The 21922-nt window shown below is 41.9% G+C and overlaps 1 protein-coding gene across 9 annotated transcripts in view; it reads right to left on the bottom strand.

Moving 5' to 3' along the window:
• The window catches only part of HDAC4 (histone deacetylase 4), a 265136-nt gene that overhangs the window by 87578 nt on the left and 155636 nt on the right, over positions 1-21922 (bottom strand). For 7 of the 9 annotated variants that reach the window (XM_052791434.1, XM_052791428.1, XM_052791435.1 and 4 more), the window contains 3 exons: positions 20831-20981; positions 16463-16583; positions 10650-10771 (listed from right to left, as the gene is read on the bottom strand). In XM_052791434.1, coding sequence (XP_052647394.1) covers positions 10650-10771; positions 16463-16583; positions 20831-20981 — 394 coding nt within the window. The remainder of the gene's footprint in view (positions 1-10649; positions 10772-16462; positions 16584-20830; positions 20982-21922) is intronic. The other 2 variants (XM_052791431.1, XM_052791433.1) reach the window with 1 other exon arrangement.

Here is a 21922-nt window from a genome sequence, read left to right as displayed (position 1 = left end):
CAGGGAAACAAAAGATCTGGGGTCACAGATTACCCAATACTACCAGATAACATCCCATACGTGAAGCCACAATAAAAACATCCTTCCATGTAACAGGAAGGGAATGAAGATACAAAATTACAGCCTTAAAAGAGAAAACACCTCAAGAATAAGTTATAGCAAAAGTGGCATATTATAATTTGTCAGATAAAACTATTTTCAGGCAAAACTGTTCTGTATATTTCTCCTTCACTTCCTCAGCTGAAGGATCAAGTTTTGAAACACCCAAAAGTCTATTTAAATAACTGCATTTATTTAGTTTGCTCCGATTTTGTTCTATTCATCCCCCAGATATAATTCCAAATCTAACATGTCATCAAGACCTCAGAGAGCATAATCCCTACACGCATTTAATTGGATGCTATATAGACCAAAGTAGGTGAATTAAAATTCAGCACAAATTCAGTCTCAAATTCGAAGAATTTACATATAGCGTATTTTACAATGAAAGATGTAGCTTTCAGCAGAGGCATTTCCAAAACTCAAAACAATAATTTAAGCTTATTCAGATGGTTTTAAAAACACCATATAATAAAAAATATTTTTAAACTGAAGAGACCTGTCCTTCAAAAGTATGAAATATTAGTTCAAGCAACACGTAACTATTAATACTAGACAGTCAACACAGGTTCAGTGTTCTGTCGGGAACACCAATTCCACTGAAAATCTCCCAATATTCACCTGTCAGGCAACATGCCCAAACAAAGGCTTGCTCCCCATCACTGCTAACTAGCGTAAACTTAAGAGAACTAGAGACTAAATTACAAAACTTACTGGTCTTCTACATCTTAAGGTGAAATCTTTCAAACAAACACCATGAAGTTATCAAAAAATCAGTTTAATTCTGTTTAGCAAACAAATGAAGCCCATGCCCAAGTCTGAGTCAGCTTCCACAAAGCTAGTGGGATTTCTTAAGCAGTGACATACTTAATTTGGCCTATAATAAGGATTTATACACAGAATATTTTGTTTTCCTTTGAGTATATTAATAACTAGAATATAAGCCAAAAGCTTCCCTAGTTTTCACAGGCTCAAACCTAAGTTACCCCTCTTATACGTCATTTATTGCAGCAGGACACATGTAATCCAATTCTTCAACATTTATGTCATTCTCATTGTTTTCTTCCTAGAATTGCATCCCCTAAGCTGCTGAACTAATCTGACATTAAGTCTATGTAAGTCAAAACCCACAAAGTCCTGGGCAGAGTTTGCCCTGTTCCCATTACCTATCCACATTTATGACAAAAAGCAAACAATGCACCGTGAAAACCCTGAGCCCAGTCCTTGCACATCTTAATTTTGGCAGCTGGGGACTGAGAAGGGCTGTTATTCTTTTGTTATTCTTTTTAAGCTTCATAGTAAGTCTCACCAGCCAGGCAAAGGCCAACACAATTACCTTATCTCTCTTCTAACGTCCAGGTCACCCCATGGGTAAACGTGGGAGAGGGAGAGAGATAGCTGTCTGAAACTAGCCTTTTGCACAACCCAAAATTTTAATAAAGAAAAATTATCTTTTGCTTAAGCGGGAGAGACCACAGGTTCTGCAACTGAGCATTCACTCCCCACTCTGTGACTTCTTTGCTCCCTGCCTGGCCCTGTCCCAGACCTTCATTACTGCTCCTCTGTGTGCATGGTGTGGTCTCTCCTCTCCAAAAATCATGGATCATGACCTATCTAGTCCGGAAGACCTAGTAAAGCTGGACATGGCAAAGTTCACCTATAGTCAAGCAAAAACATTGAAAATTGTTTCACTGTTACACCTCTGAAGGCCAAGTGAGCCAATGTTCTGGACTGTCAATACTTGTAGGCATCAGCATAGAGGGGGACAAGAATAATATGGTCCGTCACAAATGTACCTAGTGGGCAGTAGAAAATTCCCAACCAAACTAGAAAGCAAAACAAGAGTAAAAACAAGACAGCCTGCTCTTCTGCAGAAACAAACTATTTTTTATGATCTTGGTACCATGTTGGATGGCATCACCTGAAATTATACGTCTAGGAACATAGGTACATGATTAGAAAGGGACAGATAAAGATATTTGCTGGGTTTTCTTCCTTTTCTCCTAACTCTGTGCTGGCATGAGTACTGTGTAAGAGGTCTGTAGAAGGGCTATTTATGGAAGACTGTATCCTTAAAATGACAACTTATTAAAGTCCAATATTTGGCACTTCTCATGTTGAATTTTAGTAGTTGCAGCATCTCAGCAGTAGAAAGAAGACTTTAACACCCATTAAACTGAGCACACAATGTTGACACTTTTTACAGCTTCATTATCATTTGCTTGCCTGACTACAAAACCACGCAAAATCACAGTGTAATGGAGCACCACGAAGGTTTTCGCTATGAATAGCCAAAACTAGACTAGAAAAACAAGCACGTGGAAATGCCACATCTCATCTCTGTCCTTCCCTTTCCAAAGTCTAAACAAAGACAGCAGCTTTGCACAGTTCAAAATATTATCTGAGAGGAAAGATAAGAGACACGTGGAAGGGGATAAGGAATAGAAAGGAGAGAATGAGATCCTCCAAGTGAGTTTCCCCAATAAAGCATTTAAAACAGCACTGAACTCTACAGAAAGTAGGAGAAAAACATGCAATTTCTGTACAGCAGCCAAAAAGCTGCAGTGACTGCAGCAGAGGGAGCTACCGGCTGCCTGAACAAGAGAGCAGGGAGCAGCTACAAAACCGAGGAGACCCCAGTGAGTGACCCACAGTGGCCACAACTTTTGGGGACAGTCTCCTTACGTTAAAATGAGCTTCTCCCCAAAAACCCTAAAGGCATTTTAAACTCAAGAACTACACTGAATTTTACTGAAATGCAACTTGTTAATATATAAAAGTCCAAGGTGGGTCAAAACACGCATGGTGCTGTACCCTCCACCCTTCATGAGTCTCATGGACCAACCAAGCACTTGTTGAGCTGCCATCTGTTCTGTACCTAGAAACCTTCCTGCCATGGCTGTGACGACCGAGTCCATGCCCTGCCCTGCCAGCTCTGTGCAGTTTGCCTTTTTTCCCCTTCTCCTTGCCCTATCCCACAAGCATCTGCTCTCCCCTTGCCTGATGCTGGGCTACTCCTATGGGAAGAAGCAACCGACCCCATCTCCAGCCTCCTCCTGCCCCGGGTGCTCTTCCAAGGAACTGTAACAAAGAAACATAAAACCAGTAAAAACAATCTCATGCTGTCACACACGGCTGCAAACTCCTGAGGGCCAGGAGGGATATGATGCGCTGAGAAAGCCAGCAGGACATGCCTCAAGAGACACACGGTTTCCTTAGGGCTTCGCTGTTGCATGTCAGTTTGGAGAAATCGCTCCAAGTTACTGGTCTGGATGCTGTTCACACAGTGCTCGTGGTCAAATCTGTCCCACAGAGGACAAACACGTACCCATCACGCTCTGCTAGCTCAGACTTGGTTCCCCTTTCTGCTAGATGCAGTGGCCCAAAGGCCAGGTGTCTCAGCTCTGGCCAGAACAAACCTGGGCTTATATATATATACATATACACGCACACATAGAGGTGAAACTGTGCACGCTCCTGGCAGTCCCTGTGAAGCAAAGGTGGAGCTGAGAGAACCAAGAAAGAGAAGGATGGGTCCCCAAAGGTGACACTAAACCAGAAGACTTTGTTTGGTCTTCTACTGGAAGAGGTTTCTCCTTCGATGCACCATTGACAGTACTCCCCAGGAAGTGCTTTGATGGGAAGTGCTAGCTTTCCCCACAGGCACCTCCAGCTCTCACATCAAAAGTGCACCTGCTTTATCAGAGCCGTGAGCAAGGAAAGGGGGTGTCCCCTCCTTTTGCCTCTAGGCAAACCTCAACACTGGAGAGGAACGCCCACAGAACAGAGTTCCTAGCTGCTCGTGCAGAAGAAAAACATGGGAGCAAAGAATTGCCCAGTGTGCATTAAGACATGATTGTCAGAAGAAATGGAGGGACTAAAGCAAGCATTTGCTGGTCCTCCAACTGCACTTTGGTTTGTTGCTGCTCTCTGCAATGTCAATGGGCTGGTCTGAAGAGCTACTTTGTAGCATCACAGTAATAAAGTAATTTTTGTCTTTAATAAGTTATTTTTGGATTAGAGAGACTGACGTCCTCCACTTGGAGCAGGAAGGGGTATTTATAACAATAGAGATTTCTCATGCAGGTCGGTGCCTCCTCTCAGCAGAGCACACCCCGAGGCAGTGCGTGGGTCCCTGGGACAGGAAAGCCAGACCTCTGACCACGTCAGCTGGAAGGACAACGTGGGTGGGAAAGCAAAGACACTCTTGAACTTGAGTGACACTCCATGCTGTACAAAGCTCAAAGATTTTCTCTAAATTATACTCCCACACTGCACCAGGATTTCAGCCTACTCTATTTTCCTCTAAACAATATTTGTCATAAAACAAACCGTTTAAAACATTCCAATAATCAGAACCAACTCAGAGAGGTATTATGCCTTTCTTGACAAATGCAGCGTTTTAATTATTGACAAATCCTTTCATTTTCCCTTTTCTTTCTTTTCAATGCAGTAAGTTCAGAACAATTTCACCTGCTTAGATGCAAATAATACTCAAACAACTCTGTGTTTCTGCAATACTGTGAGGAAACCAACAACATCATGGGATGCTGGATGCTTTCCTCTCTCGGGCTTCTCTCTTTTGCACAGAAAAATAAGAATATTAGCAAACATGAGATGGTTAGTGCCAGCCTGTGGGCTCCGCATCATGAGCCAGTGAGCATACACTGTGCACAAGCTCCGATTTGTGGTGCCTGGCGGGGACGTGCAGGCAGGGAAGGACAACGCTGCCTGTTTCATGGCCAGCTCTGAATGGGCAGCAAGTGATTGAGACCCTGCAGCCTAGGTACATCTCAGCATCATGCATGTAAGTACAAGCTGGGGCTTTGAAGAAGTTGTCGTTCCCCATCTGCTCATGCTTGATTCAGCCAGAAGAACAACATCGACCTTTTCTATCTCTTTTAGGAGGTTGGTGAGCTGGAAGCTGCAGTGGTTGCCGGGACCATCAGTACGGGCGATGTATTGGTCAGATTCCTCCTGCAGTAGGTCGCAAATGGTGGTGAAGTTCAGGAAAACCACTGGCCAGGGCAGCCCTCCAAGTGGCAGATGGGCCAGATTCTGCCCGTTTGCACCACATACAGACAAGTACAAGGAGAGGTCTCCTTTTCATTGCATTCCTTCACTCTTGAGCGAACTCACTGCAGCAAAGGGGCGCATAAGCCATGGGCTGACAACGCCGAGCTAAAAGCTTCTCCTTGGACCTTTCCTGCCAGTTCTCAACCTGTGTGGGCTGTGAAGGTTCAGGACAGGGTTTTTTTTCCTTTACCACAAGACCTAAGACACTGTACTTGACCTACAACCAGTTCTCCTTCTTCTGTCGTGACTTATGCAGAAGGCAAGAGACACTGCTGGGATGGCAGGTTTTCAGGTAGGATACTTGTTCTTCCCTGGTCCCCAGAGAAAAGGAGCTGAAAAGAGGGGTCTGACACACTTTCTACTTGTCATTTCTCCCCAGGCACGTGCACGTACACGCTCATTTACTATCTAGGCAGGAAATTCAGAGACATATACTTGCCAAAGATGTCTTTGTAAGCTCCCAGTCTAGCGTTCAATTCAGTCTAGCTTTGGAAATAGTGCAAACTCACACCCCGAGATGCTATCCCACAGCTCTGCAGTGAAAACATATTTGGGACCACAGGAATCCTTTGCCTCCTTAAAATCTTCATGTCCATCAACATCCTTCTCATCTTCACCTCCCCACTCCAGCCAGCTGTGACACTGGAGGTAAAGGAAAAGCCAGGACCCAGAGCCTCAGCGATGCTTCACAGAACAGTGACCATGGCTGCAGCAGCCATGGGCCAAGTAGCCCAAGGACCGAGCCAAAGACACCAAAAAACAGCCACCCATTGCTCTTGACGGATGCAGGAGGTCTTCTTGTGTGCAACGAACCACAGCGGTTTGGCAAACACCAGAGGGTTGAGAAGCACAAATTAAAAAAAAAGGACAAAATGAAACAGTAGCGCATTTTTGGTAACAGCAGCTTTGTCAAAAATCCCACCTCCCCTGACAGATCTGTCAGGAGAAAGGTTTAAAGACCAGCAGTCAGCCCAGGGCAGGGGAATTAAGCTGCAGCAAAGGCACAGACCCCTCCCGTGTGGGCACGAGGAGGGTCAAAGGAGAGGAACTCTCTTGGGGAAGGTTTGCTTTATCCAACAGCAGGAGCAAAACCATGATGAGATCTGAGCCTGCTTCATAACGTGCACCGGTCCTACAGACGCAGCCATTTTTACACTTAGAACTTTGGAGAGTATCTTTTGCGAGTACTTCAAAAGAAATGAGCTGGTTTTCTCACTTTGGGGTCAGGTTTAAATATAGATACAGAGAAATGTTTCCAGTTCATAAAGCCCAGCGAGCTGAATGAGTGTTGGCCAGGACACTCTAGCAGGTGCTGAGTTTGGCAAAACTTCTCCTGATTTTAACAACAACTAATTGAAATGCTGTGGCTTTCATTAGAAATCCTGATTAGCTGTCAAGTCCCAATGAACACAAGGAATCCTTATCCTACCTCTATGCAGGAGTAAGTGGGAAAGCTAGTGTCCAACAGGACAGGGTCCAGCCCTGCACAGGATGTAAAAGCAAAACAAAATCAAACAAAAAAACTCCATGTAAGCAAGAGGAAAAGCATGTTAAAAAGTTAAATTATTCTCTTCAGTCTTTTACAAACCTCAATAACGGTGGTTGTGTTGACTTTCTAATTAAGAGCATGTTTTAATATGTCCACTGCTCAAATTCCACAAAGCAGGGAACACCATGAACAACCTTGCTCCTGGAAAGTAAGGACATCGTATTCCTTAGAAATGCAGAACTGAAAAGCTACATTAAAAATAACTTGGAGCTGCTGCTCCAAGCAAGCTGTTGACAAACAACTCTTAGGGTTATCAAAACAAGCTACAACAGACTGCCCCAACCCAGACTAAAATCATTCTGAAAGGATTCTCCAGAGATTTTCTTACAGGGTCCCAGTACAGCACATAATGAAGCTTCATTAAATTTGGAAGACACCAACCTTGATCTGGGAGCAGAAAAGGTCACTTATATTTTCCCCTCTCAACTGCTGTCAACAAAAAGCGTACACTAAAGGAAACATATATATAATAAAGGAAACTACTCAAAAGGGGAAATAAAAGTCCTTGTGCTAATCCAGTTATTTAACAGCAAAAGCATGAGCAGCACCAACCAAACTGTTCTTAGTTCAGTTAAAAAAAGGAACAGTCCCAAAGTGTTTAGATAGAGGGAAGTGAGTGAAATGCATCCCCCAGCCAGGCTAAGAACAGGATTCAAGCAATTAGTAACTGCACCAGCCAGCAGCCTGACAGGAAAACAATTTCATGCAGAAACCGAACGGCCAAGAAACTGGAACGTAATTTAGCAAAGCAAATCAGACAGGGTAGGATTTCAGGGGACAAGGATGCATTAGGAGCGTGTTGCAAGCATTGACTGTTTCCCAGGCTGAACGTTTTCAAGCACTCTTAAGACATCGTTCATGCATACATCTCCTTCTACCAAAGCGAGTGTGGCCAATTCACCAGGTCTCTCTCATGACATTCACACGTGGGTTTTAGATTAGTAAGTTATCTCCAAGTGTGCACAGAGGGATAACCTGTGACCACATCAGAGTAAAGAAAGGCAGTATTTTCAAAACCCAGTGCAATGACATATTTATTCTTCCTAAAAATTTCTCAACGTGCAGGACACGCTGCCAGCTCTGAAAACGCACCCTAGAAGAAATGATCATTCAAGCTGCCTTCCCGCAGCCCCCTAAGTCACCCTATCCCTAACAATGATGTTGGTCAGATTCCAGCCCTGGTAATCAGAACTGTATTGTGCTGGACTCTGTTATTTGAACTGCAAATATTTAATCAAATTTAATAAAATTGGACTACATGATATGGTGGTTTTAAATTACAAACACAAAGCCAGAGTTTTGCCTGGTGCCAAAAATCTGAAAAGCTCACCCGTAATAAAGAACTTTATTTAGGATGGGCCCCAGCCTTTCCTGCCTTTTGTTTACACCAGACTGTTCAGGAGCCTTTCTTCTCCAAGCAACTTAACATTCTTGGCAATGGGATTTCTGCAGGATATTGCTGTGCCAGAGACTGAAGTGCTGTTGTGTTGAAAGGAAAATAAAAGAAAACAACAAAAAAAAATTCTCCCCTGAACTTTGCAAGTGAACTCATTTGTATCACAGACCAGTCCCCAAAAGATTAATGCTGGTGCCCAAAAAGAACAAGCATCAGCGTTCTGGAAAAACAAAATCAGCTCAACATCTTCCTGTTTTAAAACAACAATGATTTTGGTTACTTCCATTTTTAATAATGTGATTAGATACATTTATCATCCTTAATTCATCCTGTCTGACAGGGCTTTTATTCAGCCAGAGTCTTATTGAGAGCTCAGTTTGGGAAGCAGCAAAGGAGCGAGATGTGCAGATGCCTTCCCTCTCCTGTAGAAATCCCCTTCCGCAACACTGAGAGCAAGAAGGGCGACTGATCCTCAAACTTAATCTGACAATTAAGGTCCCCTGAAGTGATGAGCAAGGGAGGTTTTGAAGCATGTCAAAGCCCGTTTATGCTGTGTGGATGCTAACTCACCAGAAATGGATCACCTGGTTTCGCAAGGTATAGGAAAGAGCAAAAAAATCTCTTGGAATCACACTCTCCACAGGCCCTAAGCAATAGGTTTAGTGCCAAGGGATGCTTCCCTGTGTGGAAACACTGCGATTTCCCAGAGGAGCCTGAAAGCCTTCATCAGAAGAGAAGCAAGTGGCAGCAATGGCTACTAGCAGCCTGGGCTTGCATTCCTCCTCCCAGGCAGACGTGTATGCCAAGCACATCTTTGTGCTTCGCTGGCTTTAGAGCTGAAGGAAGTCTCCTTTGAGGGCAGTTATCCACCAGCACTCACCTTCCCTACCAAAGGCAAAGTCCCAAAGCCCAGACAGCATCACTTTGGCTGTCCTGGGCACTGATGACGCAGTAGCATCTTCCGCACCTAATGGGGTGTTTGGTCTTTCATTATCTAGAAATGGAGATTAGAGGATGCCCTACCCTTCAGCAAATCCAGTTTTCCCAGCTCTGCTTTTGGAGTCCTCCAGAAAGGGCACAGTCAAAACTACCACCACCAAAGGTACAGGGTGCGTCCAGGAAAAAAACACATATCCTGGAGAAGGCTTGCCAATTTTTTACTGACTTCTTGTGCCGCTGAAGTGTTTGGCACTTGTCACCCAACCCATCGTGCCTGGTGAGCGGGAAAAAAGTCTACCGCACAGCAGATGGGAATCCATCCACAGATCCATCCAGCAGGCCAGGTGCTATTTTCCAGAATGAGAAGTTCCCAAAAAGGTCTTTTAATGCACGGAACCGGGAGGCCAGAGGCACAAGGCAGCAGTATGGAGATTTACTTTTTTCTCGTCAGATGGTGAAAGAATCAAAACCCCCAAATTTACAAGAATTGTGTTAAACCATTCACTGCACCTAAAACCTGCTCTACTTCTAACCATTAGGAGAAGAAGCGCCATGAGAATACCTCCCTCCCTCCCAGAAGGAAAAGGAGGGGCTGCCAGCTCTTGGGAACTGATTTAGGGCAGCCGATTTGAGCAAAGACTGTACTAAATCCACAGGGAGATTTGGTTAACACACTGTCATCATTCCTTATTGCAAGGATGACACACTTCGTGACTGCTGGTACTCATCCCTCCATGTTTGAAGATCCTCAAAGCATACCTGAGAAATAGCTAGGCAGCACCAGCAGAAGGTGTGAAGTTTAATCATACCCCTGCTTTCCTCTTACCTCCACTCCATCTTTTCAGAAAAGTTGTTTTCCTATTCTGAAGTGATTTCCAACACACAGTCTGCATCATCCACACGAGCAGCATTGCTCTCCAAACTGGGACAAGCTCATGGAAGCTCAGCTATTCCCCGAAGGAAGCAGCCGAGGATCACAAGCTGGCCAGGTTAGAAGCTGAGGCTGTGTTGGCTTAGGCATGCGATATGGAACTGAGGACCACAGCCAACCAAAACAACCTGGTTTACATAATATATAGTTGAGAAATAACTGACCTGCTTAGCCACTGTGCAGGGAAAAACTTAACTGAGAAATAACTGTCTAGGTGTGAACCAAAACTCTTGCAGGAAGTCCTGACGCTTTGACTGGCAGAAACATTTTTATTTATTTTAAGTATAAACTTGTATATAAAATGCAAATCCCAGAAGAAATGAACTTTTCTTTGTACTTTTCTCACTCAGCAAAACATACTTCGACTTCAGACACCCAGATCTCTGTATTAGCTTTGACACACAACTCCCCTGTCTCCTGCTTGCAGCTTTGCAAGTTCGCACACCCAAAGCAACTCCAGTCTCCCTCCAACACTGCGCATACAGTGACAGATGAAGAGGGAGCAGGATGGAGTGGGTGCCTGTTAAATAAATCACGCCATGAAATACAGCTTTTCGGTAATATGCCCTTTTTAAAAAAAAAAAAGAAAAAAAAAAGTAAGAGGACCAAGTGTCACAGCAAAGACAGTAGGCAACACAGAAAATCAACGTCAGCGCTACCTGTTTTTCTGAGTGGGAAGTCATCTTTGGAATCATACATCCCCAGTACAGGGTGATTGTAGGTGCCGGATACGCCACTTTGGGGTGGGGAGCTCTGGTCCAGAGAGCTGTGCTGTGTCTTCCTGCACAGAAGGAAAGAGAAGGGAGAAGCTTTACACCAGTGACACACAAAGGGAACGAGTGCAGCTTCACCTTGTCTGTTACCTTAGCAGGGAACAGTGCAAAGGAAAAGATCTTGGTACTAGCTTTCTCCTTCTAGGCATTCATACAAAAAAGACACTGAAGTCTAATATACAGGAGGTAACTAAACATATGCCTAATTTTCAGTATAAGAATTACCCTGTTGAGCATGGCTTAACTCACGAAGGTATTTAACCATGAGTATCATTTTGAGCGTGTACTTGGGCTCCGTTTTGCTAAGTCATATTCTTGAAGCTAAGCATAGGTGTTGTTACTCCCCTCAACTGTAGCACGAATGAACAATTTTCCTTCACTGAATAAAACCCAGACATAGTAGACAAAGTCTAAAGATGAAACAAAACCAAAGGATGAGCACGTTTGGTGCCACACATTTAAACTGGCTAACAGCAGCCGTGCTGCATAGGTGGTCTTCTGCCTTTTGCTTTGCTGCTTCCCAACCCAAATACTTCGCAGAGATAGGGCCAAAGTACTCAACACCTTTCCAGATTAACTTCTCGAAGCTGATAATTTATAGCTTTGTTTGAGCAGGCTGCTGGAAGTAAATTACAGTCTGTTTGCTAAGGATATTAAATAATGAATGAGTTTTCTAAGCCTCCTACCAGTTTGTTGGCTGCATCTTTCCTACTTAATGACTTGTGCCCAGCTTTGCCATTTCTCAGGAGCTTCACCAACCTCAATCAGGACAGACTTCAGGAAGTCTCCAGACTGTGCATATTAGCAGAGTAGCTACATTAACAGCACGACTGATTTAGCTGTACAGGTGACAGCCATACAGCTATCAAACAATCTTACATTTTAAGTTTAAATAAACAGAATTTAAACCCTGTATTACTTCTTCAAAATACTAAAGAATATGGGACAACAGAAAGTGAGCACTTCGTCAAAAGGAGTGAATATTTGAAATTTTACATTGCCTAATAATCAGGCACTCTTGGAGACCTTGGTTAAAAATATTCTCCTACAAACAGTTCTTTAAAGAACCAACATGAGCCCTTCCCAGTTGAAAATTACACCAATTCATTCAATTCCTTGAGCAGTACATTTTGAAAGCTCAAATCAGAAGTAGGCTGTTTGGTGAGATCCATGGCATCAACTCCACTACAAGTTACACCCTTCAAAAAATAAGGGGCTAACGAAACATCCGGAAAATGCATCGTATTTTCTACGTGATTTTGTTACAAAAGAACTCTGAAAAGTTTATTTGAACATCTACATCAAAATTTTCTATACCCACAGTTCTTACCAAGCAGTATGATTCACTGTGGTTTCCTAATCCCACCCGCTTTATATTCCAAACTTCTCTGTACATACAGACAGAGTAATTTTTCGGGCTCTTACACAGTTGTATTTTTCATTAGCATTCACGCACATCGTGTACTCTTTGACATTCGCACCAATAAATGCCCACATGCACGCACAGTTTAATCATCACCTGAAATCAAAACAGAACCAAACTGAAAAATATTTGAATCCCTCCTGAAAACAGAACTCGCTTTCTCTGCCCTGATCTGCTCATACCATGGGAAGGCAGCACAGAGAGATGTTTCACAAACAGGAAGCCTGGACGCTGCAAGCCAAGAGACCTCAAACCCATCATGTCACACAATGACATTTTTTGCTCTTGCCTATACAAGCAATAGACTTTTCTTTCTCTTTTTTTTTTTAATCATGACTTAAGCTGCACAATCATGTACATTGAAGCTATTTTCATCACTTTGTTGGGGAATGCGCAGGAACTCAAAGGGCCTGTTTAGATGTGCTTCGGGCTTGCTGAATGACAGATATTTAACTCTGCAAACAGGAATACATTACATGGCTCGAGGACTGGGATCCAACACCCTATGCTGCTTCGAGCAAAATGCACTGGTCTGCATGCCCGTTCAAGAATTTCAGAGGTCTTGAAAGAGATGAAATTGTATACTAAATAGAGTTTGCAGGCATTCCTGAAAGCACATACCGTCACATAACGCATCCCCTGTTCTTTGAGCTCTGAGGTCCTTCAAAAACCCATCCACACAGCAAAGCATGCATGATACTTCAAATATATTCATGCAACAAAAACTGAAGATATATTCAAGCATGTATCTGTGCTAGAATGTTTTGTGTACAGAGACTGTAGACACCTATGTACATGGGAATAATTTAATATGTAATTATATATCTCTACCTCCTTACCATGCAAATACTCAGTTAAACTCCCTTTCATGATTGCTACCGCATTGAGTGGCTACTTCCCAAGTGCATTTCTGACAACTTCCTAGGGAAATAATAGCCCTGTTTGCTAAGCCCAAGGTGCTCTGTCTGTGTTCCTGCTAAGCCACGCTTACTTCTGTTAAGTATACTGAAGAATAAAACCTCCTGGGAGCAGGGCTGTCCAGTGGGTTCAGAACCCATGGAAGGGCCAGTCTGACAATGAAATTCAAAAGAACCTCTTCTGTTGCTGTCTACCATCAATGTAATCTGAAAATTATGGTCCACAAAGCTATTTTAAACAACTACATATAGACTGGAGGTGTATATATTAAACAGAGTTTACAAAGTGGCTTGAATACCATAGAGCTGAAGACCAAGCAAGACCTCTGTGAAAGCCCCCAAGAAACATTATTAAGCATTACCAAGTTCCTTTCATTTGTCTAGTAGATCCTTTGGATGACAACTATATTCTGCAAAACCTTTAAAACTGGTCCCTTTTCATCTCAAGGGTTGATCCGTGTGTGCAACAATGACCTTAACGTCAGTGATGAATTAGAAAATATTCACTAACTATAAACACTCAATGTTGCACCAGCAACTGATGGTGTTGAATGGAGTTCAGATACAAGATACTGAAGGCAAAAGCATCTGGACATCTCAGTGGACAACCAAAGCCTGGTCCAAAGGGCCAGGGGAACGACAGCTATTTCGCATGTCAACAGAACATATTTCATGTCACAGCCATTGACGTAGAACCGTTGTGGTGTTCAATACCCTTAGGAAATCTGTTTTTTCGAAGTAATGCTTTCCATTTTTTTAAAAAGGAATTCACAAACCTTAATAAGACCAAAGGAAGTGCTTAAAAGCAGGCGTGTCATTTAAAAGACTATTTCAGCATCTGTTACCACTTAATTGGCTTGCCTGCTCACAGTAGGAGCATCAAGTCTATCTTCTGCAAGCCTCATTTGCGTATGTTAAATCCAAACACCACCCAATTGAATCACATTAGAAGTATGTGCATACATAAATATCTCTATAACTGAATTGGTAACCTATGAGATGCCATACAAATAAACGCCAGTATGTAATTAATTTAAAGGTTTTCTCTTTCTTAAAAATATATTTTTTAAATAGAAGGGAACTGAAAAATCTTCAACTTCTGCCTTAACAACTGAAGGGTGCATTTAAAAATCCTCCATTGCAAGATAAGACACTACAGTCACGCAGCCCTGCTGCCATCTGCCCTCCTCAAAGGCTGAGCAGAACAAGCTCATGCCTGCCTGCAATTTATCACTGAGACAGACCCTTACAAAGATTTGTGAGGCCTCTGAGGCTCTTTCTTCCCATCTTGTGTTAGAAATCAGAATACTGATCCTCTCCCCACCACAAAACAGATGGAGGAAAGATGAGGGGATGGCAAGCCCGTTAAATCCATAAGAAAAAGGATGGCCCCTTGTGCAACAGTTTGTACGTTGTCTCTACCTGTTGGCAACCCTGGAGCATCACAGGAAAGGGACGTTTTGATTAACATATGCCACAATGAACCTAAACATATGCCACAATAAACCTAAACAGTATATTGGTGCTCGGAAAGTTCTCAGCATTAGCTTAAAACAAGGCAGGGAACATACTGAAACCTTAAACACGACTTGGCTAAATAACCTCCTGCATCACCTCTGGCCCTGTAACGTATAGGGGTATTACAGACCGCTGCTCTTCAATTCATCTCTGAATGCTGGATTCTCGGCAACAAAGCAGTTAACTGAAAACTGTGCAAAACATAAGCAATTCAGACCACTCCCAAATTTATTTTTCTCTTTTCTAAATTCACCTACCATGGCAATTCTATGCCAGGCTTCTCTAGGGCTAAAGGATCAAAGGGTTTGGAAGAAAGTACTTATTTACTCTCCTTAATTCTAATTGACTTTATACCACTTTTACATTAACAGGCATTTTAACCAACTGGAAAAAAATGGAGAACACAATGGCTCAGTCTTCAACCGCCTTTAATAAAATCCCCAAATTTCTCAGTGAGTCTCAATTAAGAACAGTGGAAAATCAGTTATCTAAAAAAGACATTTATGTTGTCTTGACTGAAATTCAGTTTCTCCTATGTCTTCTACTGTCCTTGGTACCGACCTAGTGGGCCTTAAATATTATCTTTGCGTAAGCTAACAACATTTCACTACTTTAACCAGTGCCATAAACATACAATTTTCAAGTCTCAGATTAGATTTTCAGAGATGTATTAAAACTGCTCATTCTCACCCTACTGGAGTAATGTTTGAATTTTTCTGCCAACTACACTTCAACATTTCTGTACTGGCTCATAGCTGGGATATCTTTCAAATTTCATTTCCACTTAGTTTCTTGGATTTGGAAACATCTTCTGGCTATGACCTCATCATCCCTGTATACATGCTATACATGTATAATTTCTAAAGACTTAAAATACTGTCAGACACTTAGCTTGAACACAAATTTCACGGCAAAATTTCCTTGACTTTTGTCATTCAAAATTTCATTAATTTTATGGTCATTAAAAAAGACAACATCCAAAATGCTGGGTTTGTTTTTTTTTAAATATAGATATTCACAATATTATAGTAGTGGAAGTTTTTAAATAATCTCAAATTTTCTGATTTTCTTTTATACAATGAAGAAATTAATTTCTGGAACTGAAACTTGTACCTTGTTAATAAAGCCATTGTTTATATTCACTATTTGGTGCATTTGAACTAATTGAAGAAGTCACTCTTTGTTCCCATGTCATTATAACATCAGCTGTTACCTTCTCAGCCCAGATGACATTTGAGTTTTCTTGGAGACCAACAGTTGAAAATTTTCAGTTGAAAACGTAGATGTTGGGGCAATTGTGATTAGAAGTGTAGACAGGACGCACTTGATGTTTCCAGCAGTTTACACAGAAGAGCCAAGTAAACAAAACTTCCAACTTTGAGAGATTAAGATGAGCAGTAAGCATTAAAGGCTTTAAAAATGTAATGCTAGCTCAACTATCCCGAGTTGCAATTCACTAAACATAAAAAGTAATTTCCCCGTTTTACTAAAGTTCAAGTTTTACAACACCTGGCAGGACAAAATCCTGTGTGAAAAGCTAGAGAACTTATAAAGGTTGATCTTGATGGTAGAACTTGCGAGTTTGAATAACTGTGGATTAAAGATGACAGCCAAGACCTCTAGTCACAAAAATACTGTGACCATCACAGAAGATATGAAAATTATTCACATTGAAACTCTCTGAAAAATGCATTTTGGTAATGTTCAGCAAAGTCAAACCCTGGTTCTATCACTGTTCTGGTTCATCCAGTAAATACATCAGGTCTATTCCCCACATCTGCAGCAATTGTGAAAAAAGGTGGCACCGGCTGAATCATAAAGATAAGCCCAGTACCACTTACCCATACCAGAAGCGAGGATCACTGGATATACAGTGGTTAAGATTCCGGTGTGCCAATGCCTTCTTCTTATTTAAGACAAATTCTTGTAATTTCATCTTTACTTCTGTGCTTGCCACTGCACCTGAAATGTCAAAAATAAAAAAGGTTATATAATCAATTCACATACTTTGAAGAATTTAAATGTCTAAAAAGGTTCAGAATTAAATCTTTGATTTCCAGTCCAAAAGAAGAACTTTTCTTTCAAAGAGAAAAGAACAAAGTGCCTCCAGTAAGGAGCTCTCCCCCTTTTTTTTTTTTGCCTTTAGCTTTGCATATAATCACAACTTATGTTTGAAAACAGGGATTTAAACAGAGATTTATCATTTCACTATAAAAGATCTCTGAAGAGGATTTTTACACTTGCATAAAAGTACATTTAGAATAAAGCACTTGTACTAGGTATTCCAGCTTTCTTTTAATCAAAGGTATTTAAGAAAAAGGGTCTTGTGTACACTCAAGTTTTTAAATGTCACATCTGCAAGCAGAAGGGGAATGAGACGAATGTCTCATATGTAGATTCTGTCTTGAGAACTCTTGTAAATAGGGACCTCTTTGTTCAAAAGTATCTGTGTACAATAAGACCTACATAATATTCCAATTCATTTACAAGTGTGCAATCTATTTCTTCAAATAGAAAATCTAACATTTAAAAAGAAAGTCAGTAATTTTGTAGCATAGAGTTAAAATGTCAACTGTATAATTTCTAATCATTATTTTCTCCACAATAGAGACCAGTCTGTTTTACTGCGATGATGGATTAAAATTATCATTCAGTTGACAGAACAGATTCGCAGGCAGAGTTTCTGACGGAGTAATGCATACATAGTTTGGCAAGCAGAACATGTGGAAAATGATGGTTCATCTATACAGTGGTGTAAAAGCAGGAATTCCAAAGGAAAATATCTGGGCTACAAGAAAATGAAAAGGCCAGGAAAACTGTCTGCTCTACTGGGAATAAAAACTTAAAATACAACAGGGTGATCTTTTGTCTCCTGGATCCTACTCAACAATGACATTTGACAGACAGGGGAAACAATTTTTTGTATCTCCACAAGAGAAGAAAACTGCAATATTTCTATAAAGCACTGCCTGAAGATGTAATATTGTTCAACCACTGAAGCCATGTTGAAAAGCTTGAAAATTCACCTTTTTGGAGCCCTGCGTTTCTCCCTAGCTCTACAACCGTAGGTTTTGCATGTAGCCCAACAGGAAGTTCAACTGAAGAGCTGGACATAAATTCATATGAGTGTAGCAAGCCACGTGGCTAGATCAGAATAGGTGACAAATTCATGGTTAAAGGCCTTCTCTCTCCAAAAAGTGTCATCTTTACTCTATTAGCATCTTTAATCAAACATGGCTGTGTTCTGTCAGTTTTGGATAAATCTGACATTATTTAGAAGACTTGAAGCTAAACATTTTTGGATCCTGAGGTTTACAAAAGCTCCCCTAGCATGTCTTCCTCCTTAATTAGAAGCTGAAAGGCCCCATATATGCTTAACAAGATAAAGCTGTGTAGGCTTCCCATTCCCTGGGCAACGCTTGCCAGAGCCATGGACCAAGCTGTCCTGCAGGACCTTCTGACCTTTACTCAGCCCTTGACCCTTGAGTTGAAAGATTAAAAGTGAGTTAAATTGGGGTTTTTTTAGTATACTATAGTGGGTTATTTTGGACCCAGTCACATTGTTACAGGCAGAAGCAGTGTGCAATATCCAGTAAAGACGTTAAAGAGGACTCCAAAGCCAGAAAGGGACAACCTGTCACATACGTGATAGTATACACCATGCAGGGGTATAAGCAAAGAGGACAAGAGCAGAAGTCAGATATCAAAAGCCCATACATATGGAATAAGTCCACAGGCAGGAAGCAAGACACTGAACCCCAATGAAAGCAAAAGGCATGGCAGAGTAAAAGGAGGATGAGAGAGAAAGAACCAGAGAGCAAGAGCCCACGCAGCAGCCCTGGCTGGGGGAGCAGCTGTGCGCGGTGGGGAAAACCAAGCTGTGAAGCTGGCCTATTCGTTTTGGAGGGCCTGAGTATTGAAGAGGAGCAGGGAGCAAAGAGCAGATCAACTGATAAGACTGCAAATAGCAGAGACCCACAGCAGACAGGATGGCTCTAAAGAGCCAAGAGACTGAGCCAGATTACTACTGCAGAGATAAAAACAAGTTACATATTGTCCCAGGATCAAATAGTATCTGAATATAGCATAAGGCAAGGGTAGTGGAGAGAGAATAAGGGAGGGCAGAAGCAGGACCAGGCTCTTGCAGAAGGAGGAGGTTACATAACACAAGAGCAGAGGAGCAGAACAAATGAAAATTAACAGGAGAAAATCCTTAATGATAGTGTGGGCTGATTACAGCTGGCCAACTTGTAGGAGAAAGTCCAAGACAAGCCATGGTCCAAGTCTGCCTGAGCAGCAAGAGATCGAACGGTTCATGCCCAGAAGTGCCTGGAAACACTGATGCACAGGACCGGTTCTAGGTTCAATCCTAACAGCGGAAAGACAGGATGACCACTATCGCTCCTTATCCTGTGCAAAAAACTCACCTTTACTTTTACATTTTTCTTCCTTTCGTGGAAGTCATGCTTTTGATCAAAAGCTTTATGATAGCAGATATTGGTTCATGAGGGACAGGTTAAGGCTCCCAAGATGAGAACGCAAGAAGCTGATATTATGTTAATCTGAACTGATTTGTGATTTGCCTTCTAAAAGGTACAAACCAATATATTTTGGCTTACAGTGATGGAGGAAGGAGGGAGAATAAACTATACATCTATTACACACTCTTCCTGTTTCAGATCAGGACAATTTTAGCTGTGTTGCACTTAGCAAAATTTTCTGATGTGAGAAAAATAACTTAAGTATTCTTAAGAGCTGAGGTGCTATAATGATTATACACCACAGTACTTCTTAAATAAAAAGTAATTTAAAAATAAAACTGTAGCCATGGGAACAGGATCTTCAACTAACGTCCCCAAATTCTGTTTTTTCCTCTACACCTATGTGTTTCATCCAAAAGGTGCTTCGATGCTTTTGCCATTTTACAGAGATTCAGGCATTTTTATTTCTTTGCAAATTACTTTAATGAGAATAGCCAGATACCAGTTTTGCAGAGAGGCCCAGCAAAACATTGATACAATATCAACAGCTGATGAGAACAGCAGGGTGAAGTGGAAATGGTTATAGTTTTCATCCACTTTGAACTGACTGCCTTTACTTTGGAAAATAACAAAAAGCGGCCAGAGGACAACGGACACGTGGCAGCCAGCCAGGCACCAGAGTAGCAAACCTGCGTTATCATCACCTTTAGTCACTCCTCAATGTTAAACTGCTTCTTTTAAGTAGATTCTGATCCTTTGGTCTTTCTTGTATTTAAAACGAATGAAACCCAAACCAAACACACACAGACACGTTGGACCTCCTATGAACTGCTTTGCAAAGACATTGGGCTAGGTCTGTGCGTTGCCTCATTTTGGCTGCTGCAGCTAAAGTCTGCCATTGCAAGATGCACATGCAGGGAGTGGGGAATTCAACCTTCAGATAATATTTTTTAGTCTCCTAGACCCCAGTCCTTTCCTACTAGAAACATTCTTCTCGGAGCTTTATCTTGTTCCTGGTCCCCAGACAGCATCCCATCTCCTGGTACCCTTCAGCCCTCTCCGCTTCTTCCATCACAGGCTTCTTTATTTCATCTGAAATGAAGACCTAATGAGTTGATAGTACAACTTGCCAAGGTATTTTTCCTCCCATTCACTTCTAAAAGAAAAATGAACAAGCAAGCAAAGTGTCTTTGATAAGGGAAATTGTGAGGCCATAATCATTTCACTGAATCTCGTGACGTGCATAATGACACGTGGGAAAGCCAACCACAATCTGTAACCTCATGAAAGAAGCACTTTCTGAATGAAAACACTTTAAAGCTAAGAACTGAGAACTCGGCTACATCTTAAAAGAGTGAAATTAAGAAAAGTAAAAGAAAAAGAAATGCAGTGTGCATCTGGTGTATTTTATGGGCTTAATATTCTGCCTCCATTAGGAATGCTGCCAAAAATACTTCAAAAAAATGTTAAATCAAGTAAAGAGATGATACGCTTCCTTTTGAAAAATGCTAAAATGGCATTTAGTAAGACAAAAATGAAGATAAAGCATAGAAATACATTTCTCTCTTACCCTCAATACATCCTAACAGTTTACATAAGCTCCCTATGCAGCCAAGCTCTGTAGAGAAACTATCATGAAGGTTTCTCCAGCTTTATAAAGCTGTTTTATGGCTTCCATTCATCTGCTCTACCTGTCATCACTGAAACAAGTGAGCTTTTGCTACTTACTCTCTTTTCCTTTCTCTTTGTTTTTTAGCTGCTGAAGTTTCTGCTCTCGGTGCTGCTTCTCCAGCTCTTGCTCCTGTCGGTGCTGCTCCAACTTCCTCTGGTGCTCCAACAGCTCCTGCTGATGCTTCATTGCCAGCATCTCCTGCTGCTGCTGTGGAGAAGGGACGAGAGGCAAATGAGCAAATTAACAGTCAGACTTCCGAGAGCTAAACCAAAAGCTGCTATCAGGTGAGAATAAAGTTGCTTAATTCATAGAAACAAAAATGGCATTTTCCTCTAGAGGCTTCTGCACCACAGCTCACTTCATGTAGCCCCATTTCTAGTTCAGGACAGCACTTATGCTAAACCATAGGCACTATAGGCTCTGGGCTTCAGGGCACGGTCTGTTTACAAGTACAAGCATCCTGTTCAGAAAGCACCTAATTTGAGAGAGTGACAAAAAGCTTCCGCCCAAATAGGTGCTTCCCCAACCGCTGTGCTGCTGCCAAAGGGTACGGCTGGGTCCCCACTTCTGCTCCGCAAGCCGTCTGCTGCCACTGCTGCCCTGCTGGAGCCTGGTGCCCCGATCCTGCGCTGAGCCAGTGCAAACCACTACTCCAGCTGGATCTTCATTTTCTCTCCATCATCTGTTTTAAGTAAAACCCCATTAGGACACTTTAATTATGAACACTCATATATTCACCATATACAAACCCTGTGCTGAAGGAATACCGTTGAGCTCACCAAGTCAGCAGCAAAATACGCCATCATCAACGCAGGCATTGCAAGACCAGTTCAGTTCCCTTGTGCATATGATTTTTTGAATAGGCCCTTAATTATATGATTCTGCACTCTTATTTCTCCAACAGTCCTTCTCTCTCTCTGTGTATATAGAGGAGTTCCCATGGACTGGGACAACTACATCTTTTTAACTTCATCGAATGCTGGTCACTTCCCATCTGCTGTGCAAACCTCACACCCCAAGCTAAATGCAAAAGCACTAGCTGCCTTGTGGGCATGATCACCACCCATTTCTGAGCCTAATTCTCTCAAGGAAGGATTTACCCCAGCACATATTCACAGGAAGAATCGAGAGATAGGCTGCCTAATTAA

Source organism: Harpia harpyja, chromosome 7, assembly GCF_026419915.1.
Source record: "Harpia harpyja isolate bHarHar1 chromosome 7, bHarHar1 primary haplotype, whole genome shotgun sequence".
NCBI lineage: Eukaryota > Metazoa > Chordata > Aves > Accipitriformes > Accipitridae > Harpia > Harpia harpyja.
The sequence above is the reverse complement of the archived record's forward strand: the minus strand, read 5'-3'. Positions and strand labels throughout refer to the sequence as shown.